Below are 16,231 nucleotides of genomic sequence, written 5' to 3'. Positions count from 1 at the left end.
CTGAGATTGATCTAACCAAAATGCTATGGATGAAATACCAACCTCATGTGGAATACTAGTATAAAGGGAAGTAACATCCATAGTGCAAAGCCACCAATCCGATTCCAACCGAGTATCCTGGATGATATTTAGAAATTCAGTAGTATCTTTGAGTCGGGACCGGACCGATGACAATAAAGGTTTAAGATACTAGGTCAGAAATGCAGATAATGGCTCCATAAGGGAGCCTTTGCCTGAAACAATAGGTCGACCAGGAGGACAAATAGGATCTTTATGTATCTTAGGTAGCAAATAAAGATACTGAGGAATGGGATCCGACACCTTTAATTGTTGGCACATATGTTGATCAATCACCCCCTCTTCTGTGGCCATATTCAGGAAACAATCAATAAGTGTTTTAAAATTAGGTGTGGGGTCCACTACCATGTGCATATAGAATCTAGCATCAGACAATTGTTTATGAGCTTCTGCGATATACATGACCTGATCCATGACCACAATTCCTCCCCCTTTATCAGCTGGCAAAATCACAATATCATGATTGGAACTGAGTTCCTGAAGCCCTTGTTGTTCCGATAAAGTGAGATTGTGTTTGATATGTTGATAACCAGAGGAAAAATGTAAATCTTTGATCACACATTCCCTGAATATGGCCACATTTTTGTCCATAGGTGGTTGGAAATTGGACTTCCCAAAATGAAAACCAGAGGAACTTTGAGAGCAGTCATGATCTGCAAAAAATATTTTTAAATTAATCAAACGACAAAAATCATTTACTTCATTCACAAGTGTGTGTTCAGAAACAAAGGAGGAAGGCATAAAATTTAGACCCTTGTTACGAACTTTATTTTGTGCAGGTGACAGTTCAAGAGAAGATATATTATGCACATTGTTAGTTATTTCACTATCTTCTGTAGCAACTGTTGTAGATTGCATGCCCCGTCTTCTGTGTTTCCTGCCCCCCCTGCGTGTTCTAGTTCTAAAGGGTCCATTAAGGGTTTACGCTTAGCCACTGGGGATCCCTGGTTTTAGGGGCATTCAAAGTCTGTGACCGAGGAAGTATCCTCGTCCGTGACACTACTGGTGGAATAAGTGTTTTTCTTCAATATTGATCTAGGCCTCTTTTTCTTATTCACTCTACTACCTGAGTCATAAAATCTTACATTTCTCTGTGCAACAAAGGGTTTGCCCTTCTCATAATCCGTCAAATCATGCTGGAACTTTTGTGTTTTCTTTTTTACCAATTGTGCTTCCAAAGTGGCTAGGTCCTTAGCTAATTCTTTCATATGGTTAGAAAAAAACTGTTCATGTTCAAAAGCCTGTTCTTCTAAACAGTTATTGTAAACTTCAGTGGTCTGCAACTCCACCATACGTTCATAATATGATATAAGTGTATCAACAAATAACATGGACGCCTATCATGCTGTGTTTTTTATCCTATCATTTGTAAGCTGCTCATCAATCATGCCTACAAGAGGCTGAATATAAATTCTGAGCCCACGAGGAGTGATGTTTTTTAGCTTATAAGCTTTAAATAGCTTTAAGTGCCATACATTGGCTCTCAAAGCCCTCATGTTTTTTGTAATTTTATGAAACACATTTGAGTTACCAGAGTTGGACACATTAAGGCCAAAAGCTTCCAAGTTATCTTTGTCAGCAGACAAACCCTGTAAAATATCCCTTAAATCCATGTTACCTACCAAAAAAAAAATCAAGATTTCAAAATCTTAGTGAAAAGTCAAATTAAATATGCTATTAACCTGTAAAAAAGACCATGGATCCCACCCAGATGCAATCTGGTTAACTACAATGTTTTTAAATATGTACCAAGTCAAACCGGTATATATAAATACTACTATCATAGGTTCTAAACAACAAAAACTTTAACTTTAGTAATATGACAAGTATATCTATTCATGGTCACATTGGCTCATAAAAAAGTATATAAAATGATGTGATGAGCAAGAACAACACAAATCAGACGTCCATCCAAAAGAGACGTAATCCTTAGTTTTCAAGTCTTAGAAAAATTCTGTATACACAGTCAACCTTCGTCTCAACTGTAAATCAAATTGGTGTATAGGCCACACCCTTATCAAAAATAATGGACAACACTACACCCTGCATATACAATAATTGTTTTGATAAAAACGGTCAACCAAGTCTCTACTGTTTTACAAGGGAGCCAAATATTGATATCTCCAATTCCTTGTATGCAGGTACCAAGTTCAAATTAGCAGTGCTGTATATGAAGATCACTGAAGCATAAAATATAGTGAAAAACACCAATTTTAGCCAAAAGGCTAAAAATAAAAGTTTCTGATATTATTTGTAGGACATCAAAAACAGTTTAGTAAAAAACAAAATGTATAGGGCACTTGCTTCCACCTCATGGCAGCATACCATAAACATACTATATAAAGAACCAATTCCACCCTTTAGATTAAGGTGATATTAATAATGGACATGACCCTTGTGATCGTGAACATCAGCACTAGTACATCATATTATAAATTCCATAAACATACTATATAAAGAACCAATTCCACCCTTTAGATTAAGGTGATATTAATAATGGACATGACCCTTGTGATCGTGAACATCAGCACTAGTACGTCATATTATAAATTCCATAAACATACTATATAAAGAACCAATTCCACCCTTTAGATTAAGGTGATATTAATAATGGACATGACCCTTGTGATCGTGAACATCAGCACTAGTACGTCATAATCTGATCCGGAATAATATAAATATGAATGATTCATAATTATTTAGTATGTAGCCAGGGCCCAAAGCTTGCAAACCACCAACAGCTGTCTTGAAGAAAGAGCGTATCCCTAAAAAATGTGATCTGTTACCTAATAATCACCAACCAAACAAGTGAAGACACAATGGCATGAGAATACTCGTATGTATGTGCCCAAAAGATAAAGTTATATAGGCCAAAGCACAATTATAATATGATATGATTAATTGTATGTTGTTCAAAAAAATAATGAACTGTACAACAAGATGAACTATACAGCAATTGACTCTGGTGTAAAATGAATATTTCCATATGACAAAAAATATATAGATGAACCTATATGCAAAAAAATGATGATAAACTGCCGTGAAAAAATGTCCACATTGCTACCATGAAATGGCGAACCAGGATTCTAGTCTCAACCAATTCAAGTCACTCTCAGTTGCAGATCCCACACTGATGTATTAAAAAAACAAATCGTAGAAAAATATATTACAGGCCCGGACCAGCACCCACAGTCTTGAAAAGTGCATTAAGTCACACACTTCAATAATGATTGTATGTAAGTTTACAAATCATGATCAACTTATGTTGAAAACATAAACATTCGAGCCCATTACATAAATGCAAGATGGATTTCCTCAATCTTGTCCCAAAGACGTCAGTGTACTCAAAATAAATATAGCACTAGTCTTAACATGAAAGCAGTTGTCCATTTGACCAAAAACTGAAAAACAGTCACCTTCATAGGATTCTCTTTTGGCTCAGGAGTTTGTCAAATACCTGAATAACAATCCATGGGGTATTCATTTTACTTTGGATATGCAATACCAAGAGATTGTTTTTCTGGATGTTAAGATAACTTGACAAATGGATCATACTCTGGCCACAAGAGTGCATAGAAAATTTCCGCAATACAACACTCTTTTACATGCCTCTAGTAACCATCCCCGTCACATCATCAACAACATCCCCAAATCCCAATTTATACGTACTAAACGTATCTGCTCATCGGTCAAATCCAATGAAGAATGTCAACAGGATCTTTGTGACAGATTCACATATAGAGGATATAATAAATCTTGTATTCATCAAGCTATCGATGAGGTTAAACAGATGCCTCGGTCGGAGCTCTTAAAATACAAAAATGAACAAGGTGCCTCTAATATTTCCAGAAACCAACCTATCAGATTTACAACAACTTTTGGAAGCAATACATCTTGGTTTAGCGATATAGTGAATAATCATTGGGGTTTATTACGGGCACATGATTTTTTGTCTGATATCCTACCAGAAAAATGTGCATTTTCATATCGTAAAGGACGGACAATTAATTCACATCTGACATACTATAAAAAACTTCATCCAACTACATCTGTACAAACTACTTTGTTTGGTGATCCACTAATTGGTTCATTCCCTTGTGGTCACTGCAGTGCATGCAGGTATATGGCTAAGAGTAAAGAATTCAGCAGTTCCAACACCTCGCGAATATTTCAGATCAGGGTGTTTGGTAATTGCAGCACAGATTGGGTAGTATATTTAGCCACCTGTACATGCTTTTCATTTTATGTAGGCCAAACATCTAAACCACTGAGATTCCATATCAGTGAACATCTTAGTGCCATTAGAACAAAGAAATTAGCTAATGCTTTGTATAAACATACTTTAATACATAAAACGGCACAATTCCAATTTGTCATTATTGACAAAATTCAGTTACCTAGGATATCTAAAGCTGGCTGGCATGATAAGCTTAATAAAATGGAATCTTTATGGATTACCAGGTTGGATGCTTTGTTTAAACCTGGTCTAAATGAATGCTAAAATTTATTTTATAGACATTCATGCTGGCTGTTTAATTGATTCATTAGATTGAGATTATACATGAATTTGCTAAGTTTATTTTGACACATGACATATATTTTATATATAAATTTTTTTTAGGATTTGTTCATTATGATTTTATACTTTCAGGATTTTTTTTGTGTATATACCTTTAAGGTTTCAATATATAAGGCACATGAGAATGCATCATCTTTTACACATTTTCTTTTTGCACTGAAGAAGGCTATTGTGAGGCTGAATCCAGTTTGCAATGCTTTATTTTATTTTGCCATATTAAAAGATATTTTTCTGCTTGCCATCCACCTTGTGCTGGCTCGTTTTGTGTGATTTTATACATTTGGTTTGAGCCTTGCACTGGATCCACCGTGCGTGAATTTGGTTTGCCCTGAACATGAGAAGAGACATAAGTGTGAGGTCATCCTGTTGCTGCTGCAGACAGGCTCAAGTACAATGGTGCTTGGTGTGAGACTGACCATGTGCACTGCCCCTGACCCGCTGACTGCACTGAAAGACCCCAGCAGGAGTCAAAGATTAAATGGAATAATTTGTTTCCAGTAATCTTTGAGTGCCATAATCTTCCCATGTATTTCAGCACAGTGGTTTGTTAATCAGTAACAGATTCCTAGTGATGGATTTGTAAAAATCAGGGCAGGGTTTGGCAGTAGAAGAGCCAGCAGAGGAGGGAGATAAATGGATGACTTGACTGTGCCTCTCACCTTCTTCCTGGTGGGTGGATAGGGTGGGAGTGTCCTGGGATGCATGCTCCACCCACAAATCCCCAGTGGAAACCAACATCCCTTGTGGAGGGGTGGGAGGCAAAGTGCTTGCACTGGCCTATTGCATTCCATCAACTAAGCTTTTTGGCCATGCATAGGGGAATGTTACAGCTTAAGAAAGATGGCTTGCAAAATGATGGCACAGTGGTGCAGTAGTTGCATTGTCATCTCACAGCAAGAGGTTCTCCGGTTCGATTCTTGGCTGGGGTGCCGTCTGTGTGGAGTCTGCATGTCCTCCCTGTGTCTGTGTGTGTTTTCTCCAGGTGCTCTGGTTTCCTCCTACATTACAAGAACATACATCTGGAGCATTTCTCCCTGGGGCTCCAGTGAAAATTGGCTTTGTTCCAAGTTGGACTTTCCCAGTAAATAAATAATAAAATAAATGTAGTGAATGGAGCAAAAAAAATGTAGCAAAAAAACAAAACAATATCTGGACATGGTTTATTTTCATCACAAGCCTTGATACTTTAGCAGTTTTTATATGCTTCTAAATGTTCATTTTCAAAGGTAATGTTTTTATCTCTGAATGTAACTATGTAACTACTTCACGTTACATTTATGAACTGAACTATGCTCTGCTGCTGGACATGACAAATAAGAAGATGGCTTTACCTGCCTTCCATGTCCATGTATTAAAGGGTATTTTTGGTCATCATCTTCTATGAGCTTGTAACCCCTATGATAAAAATGACCACTGTCAGTTAAAGAGATTAAGCATGGGATTTGAACAACCAACATCCTATATATGTAGAAGACAAATAATTTCTGTTCTTACTTGTCAAATTCTACCTGTAATACTAACATGCCATTCATTTTGCTTTACCTGTCTACTTAGTGGCAACAGAATCTGCAGAAAAGATGTTTCACCTTACCTCAAACCTTCCTATCCTTTAACTGGGTGCAATAACCGTAACTCTAATGGTAAATACACCTCGGAGAGGGAAGAAGATTTGCTCACTGGTTCTAATCCTGGAGCAGAATTCTCATTAGCATAATTGGAGTGGGACTGACCTCATCTCACTTTTTATAACCCGTTCAGCAGGAATACCTTAGGAGAGAAAAGACATTACAAGTTAACAGGGGCACGTAAGCAACTGTTACTAACATGCAGTAAAGGTAATTGCACAGAGAGGGCACCAGTCATACATCTTAGGGTCTTTACTTGTGGAACACCAGCTCATGGTACACTGGGGTATAGGAATACAATGCAGAACTGAAATTCAAATCCTCTAAGGACCTACGTGACACATCACCATATTCCTCAGGGTGGAACTAGAAAGGCCTGACTGCTTCCATACAAGGAATGGGCATTTAAAGGAAGAAATCAGACATCATGGTGTGCATTAGCAAAACTTACTTCCTTTCCCCCCTCACAAACAGGACATATTCAGCCTATCCACTTCTTGTTACTTTATAAGGTAAGCTTTTTTTACTGTTTTTGCTCCATTGCCTGCTGATCATCTGTCCTTCTCTTTAACAATTGGGCAATTCATTCCACATCACCAGAGTGAGGGTCAGCAAAGAGGGAACATTATTAAGACAGCCATTAGGGTGGTTTCCGATTTTTTGTGTTTTGGATCCCAAACCCCAGTGCACACACTCTGTACTATCTTAGGGTCTGCATGCAATGAGACTGTCAGCAAGCACATGTCACTCGCTTCCATGCATGATGTAATCCCCCAAGACTGTTCTACTCCCACCCCTTTGAAGCTTGTACTCCTGTGCAATCTCTGATCTCTTTCATGGATTCTGTTAAGGGAATGAGCACATGGACATGTTTTTTTTGATAATTTGATAATTTTGATTAGTACTAGGCTAACTGCCCTTGCGAGCCATTTTAAGCCTAGCCAATTATCCCCTGTGAGATTCAAACCCTGTACCTTGTGTTTGTAAGGCAAGCACCTTAACCATTAGGCCCCCCTCCCAGCCCTCCCTCTGGAGAAAGGTGAACCATCCAAACCATGACAGCTGAATGAGCTTCTCAAGCTGATATGTTGGCCTATGTTGTAAGCAAGACTTTATCTCTTTATGCCAGCAGAGCTGGCAAAGTAAGCATTTGATATCAGCTGCTTTGACCAACCATTCTTGGTGTTAACATTGCTACTTCTAGTCATGTGACTAGAGAGGTCAAGAGGAGCAAATGCTCCAATTTTTAGGGATGGCTTTCTATTTATTTATTTGTCTTTGTTGACCTGGATAGTCTGGCAGGGCAGAGACCCTTTTCAGTGGAGGTCCGAGGAGAAAAGTTCCATCTAACATAAATGTAATACAATGTAACAATAAGCCTAATACAATGCAACATAGTCTTCTGCTATTGGTACAGGTCATTTCCACAGTCTTTCTTTAGATAAGGTGACACAAGTTATTTTGTTTAAGACAGACAATAAACATATTGATGGCAGTTATTATTATAGCTTCTAACAATATGGGTGTTCGCTTATCAACAGTCCATTAACGGTTACTTTAATACATTTTCATAGTTTAAGACACATTTATCATAGCAGAAATTACATAGGAAAATATAGTAAGAGGCTTAGCTGAAGTGACAGGTAAAGACAGACAAAATTGTTGTAAGGAATTGAAAGAAACAGAAAAAGAGAAAAGTGTGCATAGACTAAGAGAGTAGTGAAAGGTGTGTGATGAGTGTAGCAGTGAAAGGTGTGTGATGAGTATAGCAGTGAAAGGTGTGTGATAAGTGTAGCAGTGAAAGGTGTGTGATGAGTATAGCAGTGAAAGGTGTGTGATGAGTATAGCAGTGAAAGGTGTGTGATAAGTATAGCAGTGAAAGATGTGCGATAAGTGTAGCAGTGAAAGGTGTGTGATAAGTATAGCAGTGAAAGGTGTGTGATGAGTATAGCAGTGAAAGGTGTGTGATAAGTGTAGCAGTGAAAGGTGTGTGATGAGTATAGCAGTGAAAGGTGTGTGATACGTGTAGCAGTGAAAGGTGTGTGATGAGTATAGCAGTGAAAGGTGTGTGATGAGTATAGCAGTGAAAGGTGTGTGATAAGTGTAGCAGTGAAAGGTGTGTGATAAGTGTAGCAGTGAAAGGTGTGTGATGAGTATAGCAGTGAAAGGTGTGTGATGAGTATAGCAGTGAAAGGTGTGTGATATGTGTAGCAGTGAAAGGTGTGTGATAAGTGTAGCAGTGAAAGGTGTGTGATATGTGTAGCAGTGAAAGGTGTGTGATGAGTATAGCAGTGAAAGGTGTGTGATAAGTGTAGCAGTGAAAGGTGTGTGATACGTATAGCAGTGAAAGGTGTGTGATGAATATAGCAGTGAAAGGTGTGTGATGAGTATAGCAGTGAAAGGTGTATGATACGTGTAGCAGTGAAAGGTGTGTGATGAGTATAGCAGTGAAAGGTGTGTGATGAGTATAGCAGTGAAAGGTGTGTGATACGTGTAGCAGTGAAAGGTGTGTGATACTTGTAGCAGTGAAAGGTGTGTGATGAGTATAGCAGTGAAAGGTGTGTGATGAGTATAGCAGTGAAAGGTGTGTGATACATGTAGCAGTGAAAGGTGTGTGATGAGTATAGCAGTGAAAGGTGTGTGATACGTGTAGCAGTGAAAGGTGTGTGATGAGTATAGCAGTGAAAGGTGTGTGATGAGTATAGTAGTGAAAGGTGTGTGATGAGTATAGCAGTGAAAGGTGTGTGATAAGTGTAGCAGTGAAATGTGTGTGATGAGTATAGCAGTGAAAGGTGTGTGATGAGTGTAGCAGTGAAAGGTGTGTGATGAGAGTAGCAGTGAAAGGTGTGTGATAAGTGTAGCAGTGAAAGGTGTGTGATACGTGTAGCAGTGAAAGGTGTGTGATGAGTATAGCAGTGAAAGGTGTGTGATAAGTGTAGCAGTGAAAGGTGTGTGATACGTGTAGCAGTGAAAGGTGTGTGATAAGTGTAGCAGTGAAAGGTGTGTGATATGTGTAGCAGTGAAAGGTGTGTGATGAGTATAGCAGTGAAAGGTGTGTGATGAGTATAGCAGTGAAAGGTGTGTGATAAGTGTAGCAGTGAAAGGTGTGTGATTTCACAGTGAAAGGTGTGTGATGAGTATAGCAGTGAAAGGTGTGTGATACATGTAGCAGTGAAAGGTGTGTGATGAGTATAGTTGTGAAAGGTGTGTGATGAGTACAGCAGTGGGGTCTATATTATAACAACGAACAATCACATGATTGAACATTGTTATATAGACCCCTAAAGCGTGAAAACTCAAAAAAGCGAACAACCAGAACAGTGATTTTTTTTCCCAGGGAAAAAAAATCGCTGTTCCCAAAAAATAACACTAAACACTTCCCACCCCCCAGCCCCACCCCCCTACTTAAATATACCAACTTCGAGATCACACTACAGTGAAGGAAACGGCACAACCCAGATGGCTGGCCCAGTGATTTCTTTCCCTTGGAAAAAAATTTGCTGTTCCGGCCATTTGCTATTTTGCCGGTTCGAAATTTAGTCTTCAAACTAACAACGTTCGATCATCTAATCATTCACTAAACTAAAGTAGACCCTAGCAGTGAAAGGTGTGTGATGAGTGTAGTAGTGAAAGGAGTGTGATGAGTATTACAGTGAAAGGTGTGTGATAAGTGTAGCAGTGAAAGGTGTGTGATACGTATTACAGTGAAAGGTGTGTGATAAGTGTAGCAGTGAAAGGAGTGTGATGAGTGTAGCAGTGAAAGGAGTGTGATGTGTGTAGTAGTGAAAGGAGTGTGATGAGTATTACAGTGAAAGGTGTTTGATAAGTGTAGCAATGAAAGGAGTGTGATGAGTATTACAGTGAAAGGTGTGTGATAAGTGTAGCAGTGAAAGGAGTGTGATGAGTATTACAGTGAAAGGTGTGTGATAAGTGTAGCAGTGAAAGGTGTGTGATATGTATTACAGTGAAAGGTGTGTGATAAGTGTAGCAGTGAAAGGAGTGTGATGAGTGTAGCAGTGAAAGGAGTGTGATGAGTGTAGTAGTGAAAGGAGTGTGATGAGTATTACAGTGAAAGGTGTGTGATAAGTGTAGCAATGAAAGGAGTGTGATGAGTATTACAGTGAAAGGTGTGTGATAAGTGTAGCAGTGAAAGGAGTGTGATGAGTATTACAGTGAAAGGTGTGTGATAAGTGTAGCAGTGAAAGGTGTGTGATATGTATTACAGTGAAAGGTGTGTGATAAGTGTAGCAGTGAAAGGAGTGTGATGAGTGTAGCAGTGAAAGGAGTGTGATGAGTGTAGCAGTGAAAGGAGTGTGATGAGTATTACAGTGAAAGGTGCATGATAAGTGTAGCAGTGAAAGGAGTGTGATGAGTATTACAGTGAAAGGTGTGTGATAAGTGTAGCAGTGAAAGGTGTGTGATGAGTGTAGCAGTGAAAGGAGTGTGATAAGTGTAGTAGTGAAAGGAGTGTGATGAGTATTACAGTGAAAGGTGTGTGATAAGTGTAGCAGTGAAAGGTGTGTGATGAGTGTAGTAGTGAAAGGAGTGTGATGAGTATTACAGTGAAAGGTGTGTGATAAGTGTAGCAGTGAAAGGAGTGTGATGAGTGTAGTAGTGAAAGGAGTGTGATGAGTATTACAGTGAAAGGTGTGTGATAAGTGTAGCAGTGAAAGGAGTGTGATGAGTATTACAGTGAAAGGTGTGTGATAAGTGTAGCAGTGAAAGGTGTGTGATAAGTGTAGTAGTGAAAGGAGTGTGATGAGTATAGCAGTGAAAGGTGTGTGATAAGTGTAGTAGTGAAAGGAGTGTGATGAGTATTACAGTGAAAGGTGTGTGATAAGTGTAGCAGTGAAAGGTGTGTGATAAGTATAGCAGTGAAAGGTGTGTGATAAGTGTAGTAGTGAAAGGAGTGTGATAAGTGTAGTAGCAAAAAGTGTGTGATGAGTGTAGTTGTGAAAGGTGAGTGATGAGTGTAGTTGTGAAAGGTGTGTGATAAGTGTAGTAGTGAAAGGTATGTGATAAGTGTAGTAGTGAAAAGTGTGAGATGAGTGTAGTTGTGAAAGGTGAGTGATGAGTGTAGTTGTGAATGGTGTGTGATAAGTGTAGTAGTGAAATGTGTGTGATGAGTATAGCAGTGAAAGGTGTCTGATAAGTGTAGTAGTGAAAGGAGTGTGATGAGTATAGCAGTGAAAGGTGTGTGATACATGTAGCAGTGAAAGGAGTGTGATGAGTGTAGCAGTGAAAGGAGTGTGATGAGTGTAGTAGTGAAGGGAGTGTGATGAGTATTACAGTGAAAGGTGCGTGATAAGTGTAGCAGTGAAAGGAATGTGATGAGTATTACAGTGAAAGGGGTGTGATAAGTGTAGCAGTGAAAGATGTGTGATAAGTGTAGTAGTGAAAGGAGTGTGATGAGTATAGCAGTGAAAGGTGCGTGATAAGTGTAGTAGTGAAAGGAGTGTGATGAGTATTACAGTGAAAGGTGTGTGATAAGTGTAGCAGTGAAAGGTGTGTGATAAGTATGGCAGTGAAAGGTGTGTGATAAGTGTAGCAGTGAAAGGAGTGTGATGAGTGTAGCAGTGAAAGGAGTGTGATGAGTGTAGTAGTGAAAGGAGTGTGATGAGTATTACAGTGAAAGGTGTGTGATAAGTGTAGCAGTGAAAGGAGTGTGATGAGTATTACAGTGAAAGGTGTGTGATAAGTGTAGCAGTGAAAGGTGTGTGATAAGTGTAGTAGTGAAAGGAGTGTGATGAGTATAGTAGTGAAAGGAGTGTGATGAGCGTAGTTGTGAAAGGTGAGTGATGAGTGTAGTTGTGAAAGGTGTGTGATGAGTATAGCAGTGAAAGGTGTGTCATTAGTGTAGTAGTGAAAGGTGCAGGAGTGTAGGTTAGGGAGGGTAGGAGAAGCAGTTATGTGTGGAGGCTGTAAGTAAAACATTTGAAGGGGAGGTGAGTCAAAGATGAAAAGTATCAGCCTGGTGTTGAGCATGAGCAGGGTCACGATTCCTTAAGATGTTGTTTGAGGTTTCCTTTACCTTTTTCAGGGACAGTGTTCCATACTTTGGTGATATGACAAGAACAGAGTTAGTCACCTGCTGAGTGATATGACTTAGGTTCATAGGTTCATACGTGGTTACTGAGCTATTCACCTGAAGGTCTTTATAAGTCTATCCATGTGTACCCTATACAATACTAGAGACACTCAATATAAAGGATTTTGTCTAAACTCAAGACCTTACTTATCAATGACTGCCCATATCTAGGAGAGTCATAGGTGAAATCCCTGGCAGGAATTTGGTTTCCGATCCAGTCATCCGGGCTGCACTTAAACAGGGTTATAGAGGGGCTTTGTTTGATGTGAATTGGTAGCCTTTTCCAGAGGAACAGCAGCTTCTAAGAGGCGTATCTGTCTCTACAGCAGGTCCTAATTATGTTGCAGGCCAGGTTAGGGTCCAGCAGCAGGTGACCCTTGTCCCATTTGACTTGCAGATTTGCAGAATTTCCATTAGGTTTGGATCTGAGATTGCTGAGTAGGCCAGGCACAAGTCTCTTCTAAGTAGTCTGTACCTACTGAGTACAGTGACGGTGACTTCAGTCTGTCACTGTATGACATGTGCTGGAGACCTTGAATTTTATTGGTTAGAAATCTCTGAATTTTCCATGTTGCTGCAGGTGCTTGGTATGGTACATAACACAGGGAAGCATTGTACTCAATTACTGACCTAATGAGGTACGAGTACAGGGGTGTTATGACCTGTTTTGCTCTTGAAGCAATGCCTTTGCTAATGATGTGTCTGACATAGAATGCCCCCCTTACCACAGTAGACACATGGTGGTCAAAGTTTAGCCTACAGTCAACTTATGTTCCCAAGTCTCACTAATGAATTGTTACATAGTGTATTATTCTTGATATGATAGTCTGCAGGGAAATGGAGAACATCGACATCTGTGCAGTGACAGAGACCTGGTTCAAGGCTCCAGAGAGTACACCTGCATTACCAGGCTATAATTCATACCACACCTTTTGGCCACCTAACCTGGACCAAAACACTAAAGGTGGAGGCGTGTCAATATTCGTTAAGGATATCCACACATCCAGGCTAGTTGCTCAGCATAATGCATCCGAGATTATCCAAGTGCAACTAACTCTGGGCAAGACCGCAATCTAAATTGTAACTTGCTACAGATCCCCCACCATGCCCCAGGATTCCCACTCCTCATTTCTTGATACACTGGAAAATATTAGGGTACGACCTAACACCCTAATAATGGGCGATTTCAACTACCCCACCATTAACTGGGAAAACTACTCATGTACCAACTCTTGTGCTCAACGTTTTCTGGAATTCATAAATTCCAACGCCTTGGATCAACTTATTCACACCCACACCAGGGGAAGCAATATCCTAGACCTGGTCATTACCAACATGGGCAACCGGTGTTCCACACCAGAGGTCAATTCCTCGTTGGTTATATCTGACCACAAGGTAATTACTCTAGACATCCACATCCCACCCCCACCCCCCATTAGGGAAACCATCGTAAAAAAATTCTCCAAAGCCAACTTCATGCTTAAGACAGAAGTGGCAAACTTCACGACACCCATGCTGACGGACAATAGAGGTACGACTTCTGAATCCTATACAAAAGCACTTTATAAGCACTTACATGAGTGCATGGATCGTGCAATCCCTAACTGAACCAAGATGCTATCTTCCAAAAAAAGGAAGCCAATCTGGTGGTCCCCTGCCATAAACAAGTTCTACAACAGAAGAAAGAAACTGTTGACAAAAGAGTAAAATCCCATGATTGGAGGAACTCTGTGGTCAGCCTCAGTATGAAGCTGAGATCCCTCATAAAATCCTCCAAAGCTAGTTATGAAAACAAAATCATCACTGATTCTAAAGACAATCACAAAGCATTCTATAGCTATGTCAAGAATCTCAATGGCAACACTCAGATCTGCTATGAGTTACAGCACAATGGCACTAAATATACAGAACCAACTAATATTGCCAACATCCTGTCTGATAGGTTCAGTGCTAACTTTACCCCTCCCTCACCCCCTAAAGGGCCCATCTCTATACCGGAAGAATGCAAAGTTCCTATAATCACGACTGCACAGGTAACAAACACACTCTCCAAAGCCAAGAACACAGCATCCATGGGACCTAACAACATCACAGGCTGTGTTCTACATGAACTACAGAATGAACTGGCACCCCACCTAAGTACCATGTTCAATCATAGCCTCACCTCAGGCTTTGTGCCCACTGAATGGCGCATAGCAACGGTTATCCCACTCCACAAAGGGGGAGCCACCACGGACCCTGGGAACTACCACCCCATTAGCCTGATGAGCCTGGTCTGCAAGGCTATGGAACATATCATCATGGAATTTATAAACAATGACATTGGTAATCTCCACACTCTGGACCCTACCCAGTTTGGGTTTGTAAAAGGCAGATTGTGTCTCCTAAACCTGATAGACTTCTTTGAAGTGGTCACCAAAGACGTAGATGAAGGTAAGGTGGTTCACACAGCCTATCTAGATCTCGCCAAGGCTTTCAACACCATCCCCCACTCTGGAATTATAGATAAACTCACTAAACTAGGTATAAATCCCTATGTCACAAGATGGGTTGCCAACTGGCTCACTGATAGAATCCACACTGTGAAAGTAACAGACTCTAAATTCAACTTCAGACCAGTGACAAGTGGAGTACCGCAGAGTTCAGTCCTAGGTCCTCTCCTGTTTGATATCTACTTCTCTGAAGTACAGGCTAACACAGGTCTTTGGCTAACAAAGTTCACAGATGACTGCAAACTAGGAGCCATAATCAAAACTCCTAACGATGTGGACATCCTACAAAGGGCCTCACTGAGACAGATGCCTGGTATCAAAGCCATGGCCTCAAGCTCAATGCCAAAAAGTGCATTGTCATCCCTTTTGGTAAAAACTCTGTACCCATGAACTACCACATAGGCGGTAGTCTACTTAACAACAAAAGTGTGATAAAAGACCTTGGGACACAGGTGGACAGTAGTCTCTCCTTTGATAATCACATCGCCACAGTAGTCAGGAAATCCTTCTACATGGCACACCTCATCAGAAAAGGTTTCTCTTCCAGGAAAAAAAAAGGTCATTGTTCCCCTCTACTCATCAGTCATTAGACCCATTATAGAGTACAACACCCCTTTTGGTATGTACCTCACAAGACATCTACAACAACTGGAAAGGCCACAGAAATACCTCACAAAGAGGATTACTGGCCTCAAACAGATGCCCTATGCAGACCGTCTCAAAAAACTCCAGCTTTACTCTGTTCCATATCGCCTACTCAAAGACGATCTCTGCCTAACATACAAAGCTATGTCAAACCCAGAGCTGTTGGACATGCTCCACTTAAAGAAATCCCAATCCCTCCAAGCTACATGCTCTAGGGGTCTAAAACATTGTCACCACAATAAAGAGAACATGGTGGAGGGATAGATTCCTGTCCCAGAGACTTCCCATACTCTGGAAAAAACTACCTATCTGTATCAAACAAAGCTCCTCATTAGCACTCTTCAAGAAAAATCTTGATGATTGGATGGGAGATAGGGAATTCACCCCGGGGATCACTTTTGTGGCTCTGCTTGACAGGGGCACAGGAAAATAATTTTCTTGAGTGGCAAAAGCCAGGGTACTGTTTGGCTAGGGTTATATAAGCCCTAGGGCCAATAGCCTATTACCTACCTATGAACCTATGAACCTGAAGGGGATGAGAATGCATTTTTAGCAGTGAGTTTAACTCTATGACTTTGGCACCAATCATTGGTTTGTGTAAGCCCGCTTGAAGTATATTGTCATCATTGGGGGATTCAATGATTGCACCTAATTTGCAGTCATCAGCAAACTTAGTCAACCAAAGCCCCTCTGTTTTGACCTGAACTTTTGAGAAGTATATTCC

General features: G+C 40.2%; 1 protein-coding gene across 1 annotated transcript in view; it reads right to left on the bottom strand.

Annotated features, from left to right (window-relative positions):
* The window catches only part of PPM1M (protein phosphatase, Mg2+/Mn2+ dependent 1M), a 484,662-nt gene that overhangs the window by 90,973 nt on the left and 377,458 nt on the right, over window positions 1-16,231 (bottom strand). Inside the window, exon 8 of the mRNA XM_044078507.1 lies at window positions 5,989-6,052. Coding sequence (XP_043934442.1) covers window positions 5,989-6,052 — 64 coding nt within the window. The remainder of the gene's footprint in view (window positions 1-5,988; window positions 6,053-16,231) is intronic.

Source organism: Protopterus annectens, chromosome 7.part1 (genome assembly GCF_019279795.1).
Source record: "Protopterus annectens isolate FY-2018-M chromosome 7.part1, PAN1.0, whole genome shotgun sequence".
NCBI lineage: Eukaryota > Metazoa > Chordata > Ceratodontiformes > Protopteridae > Protopterus > Protopterus annectens.
This window is presented reverse-complemented; position numbering and strand designations above follow the sequence as displayed.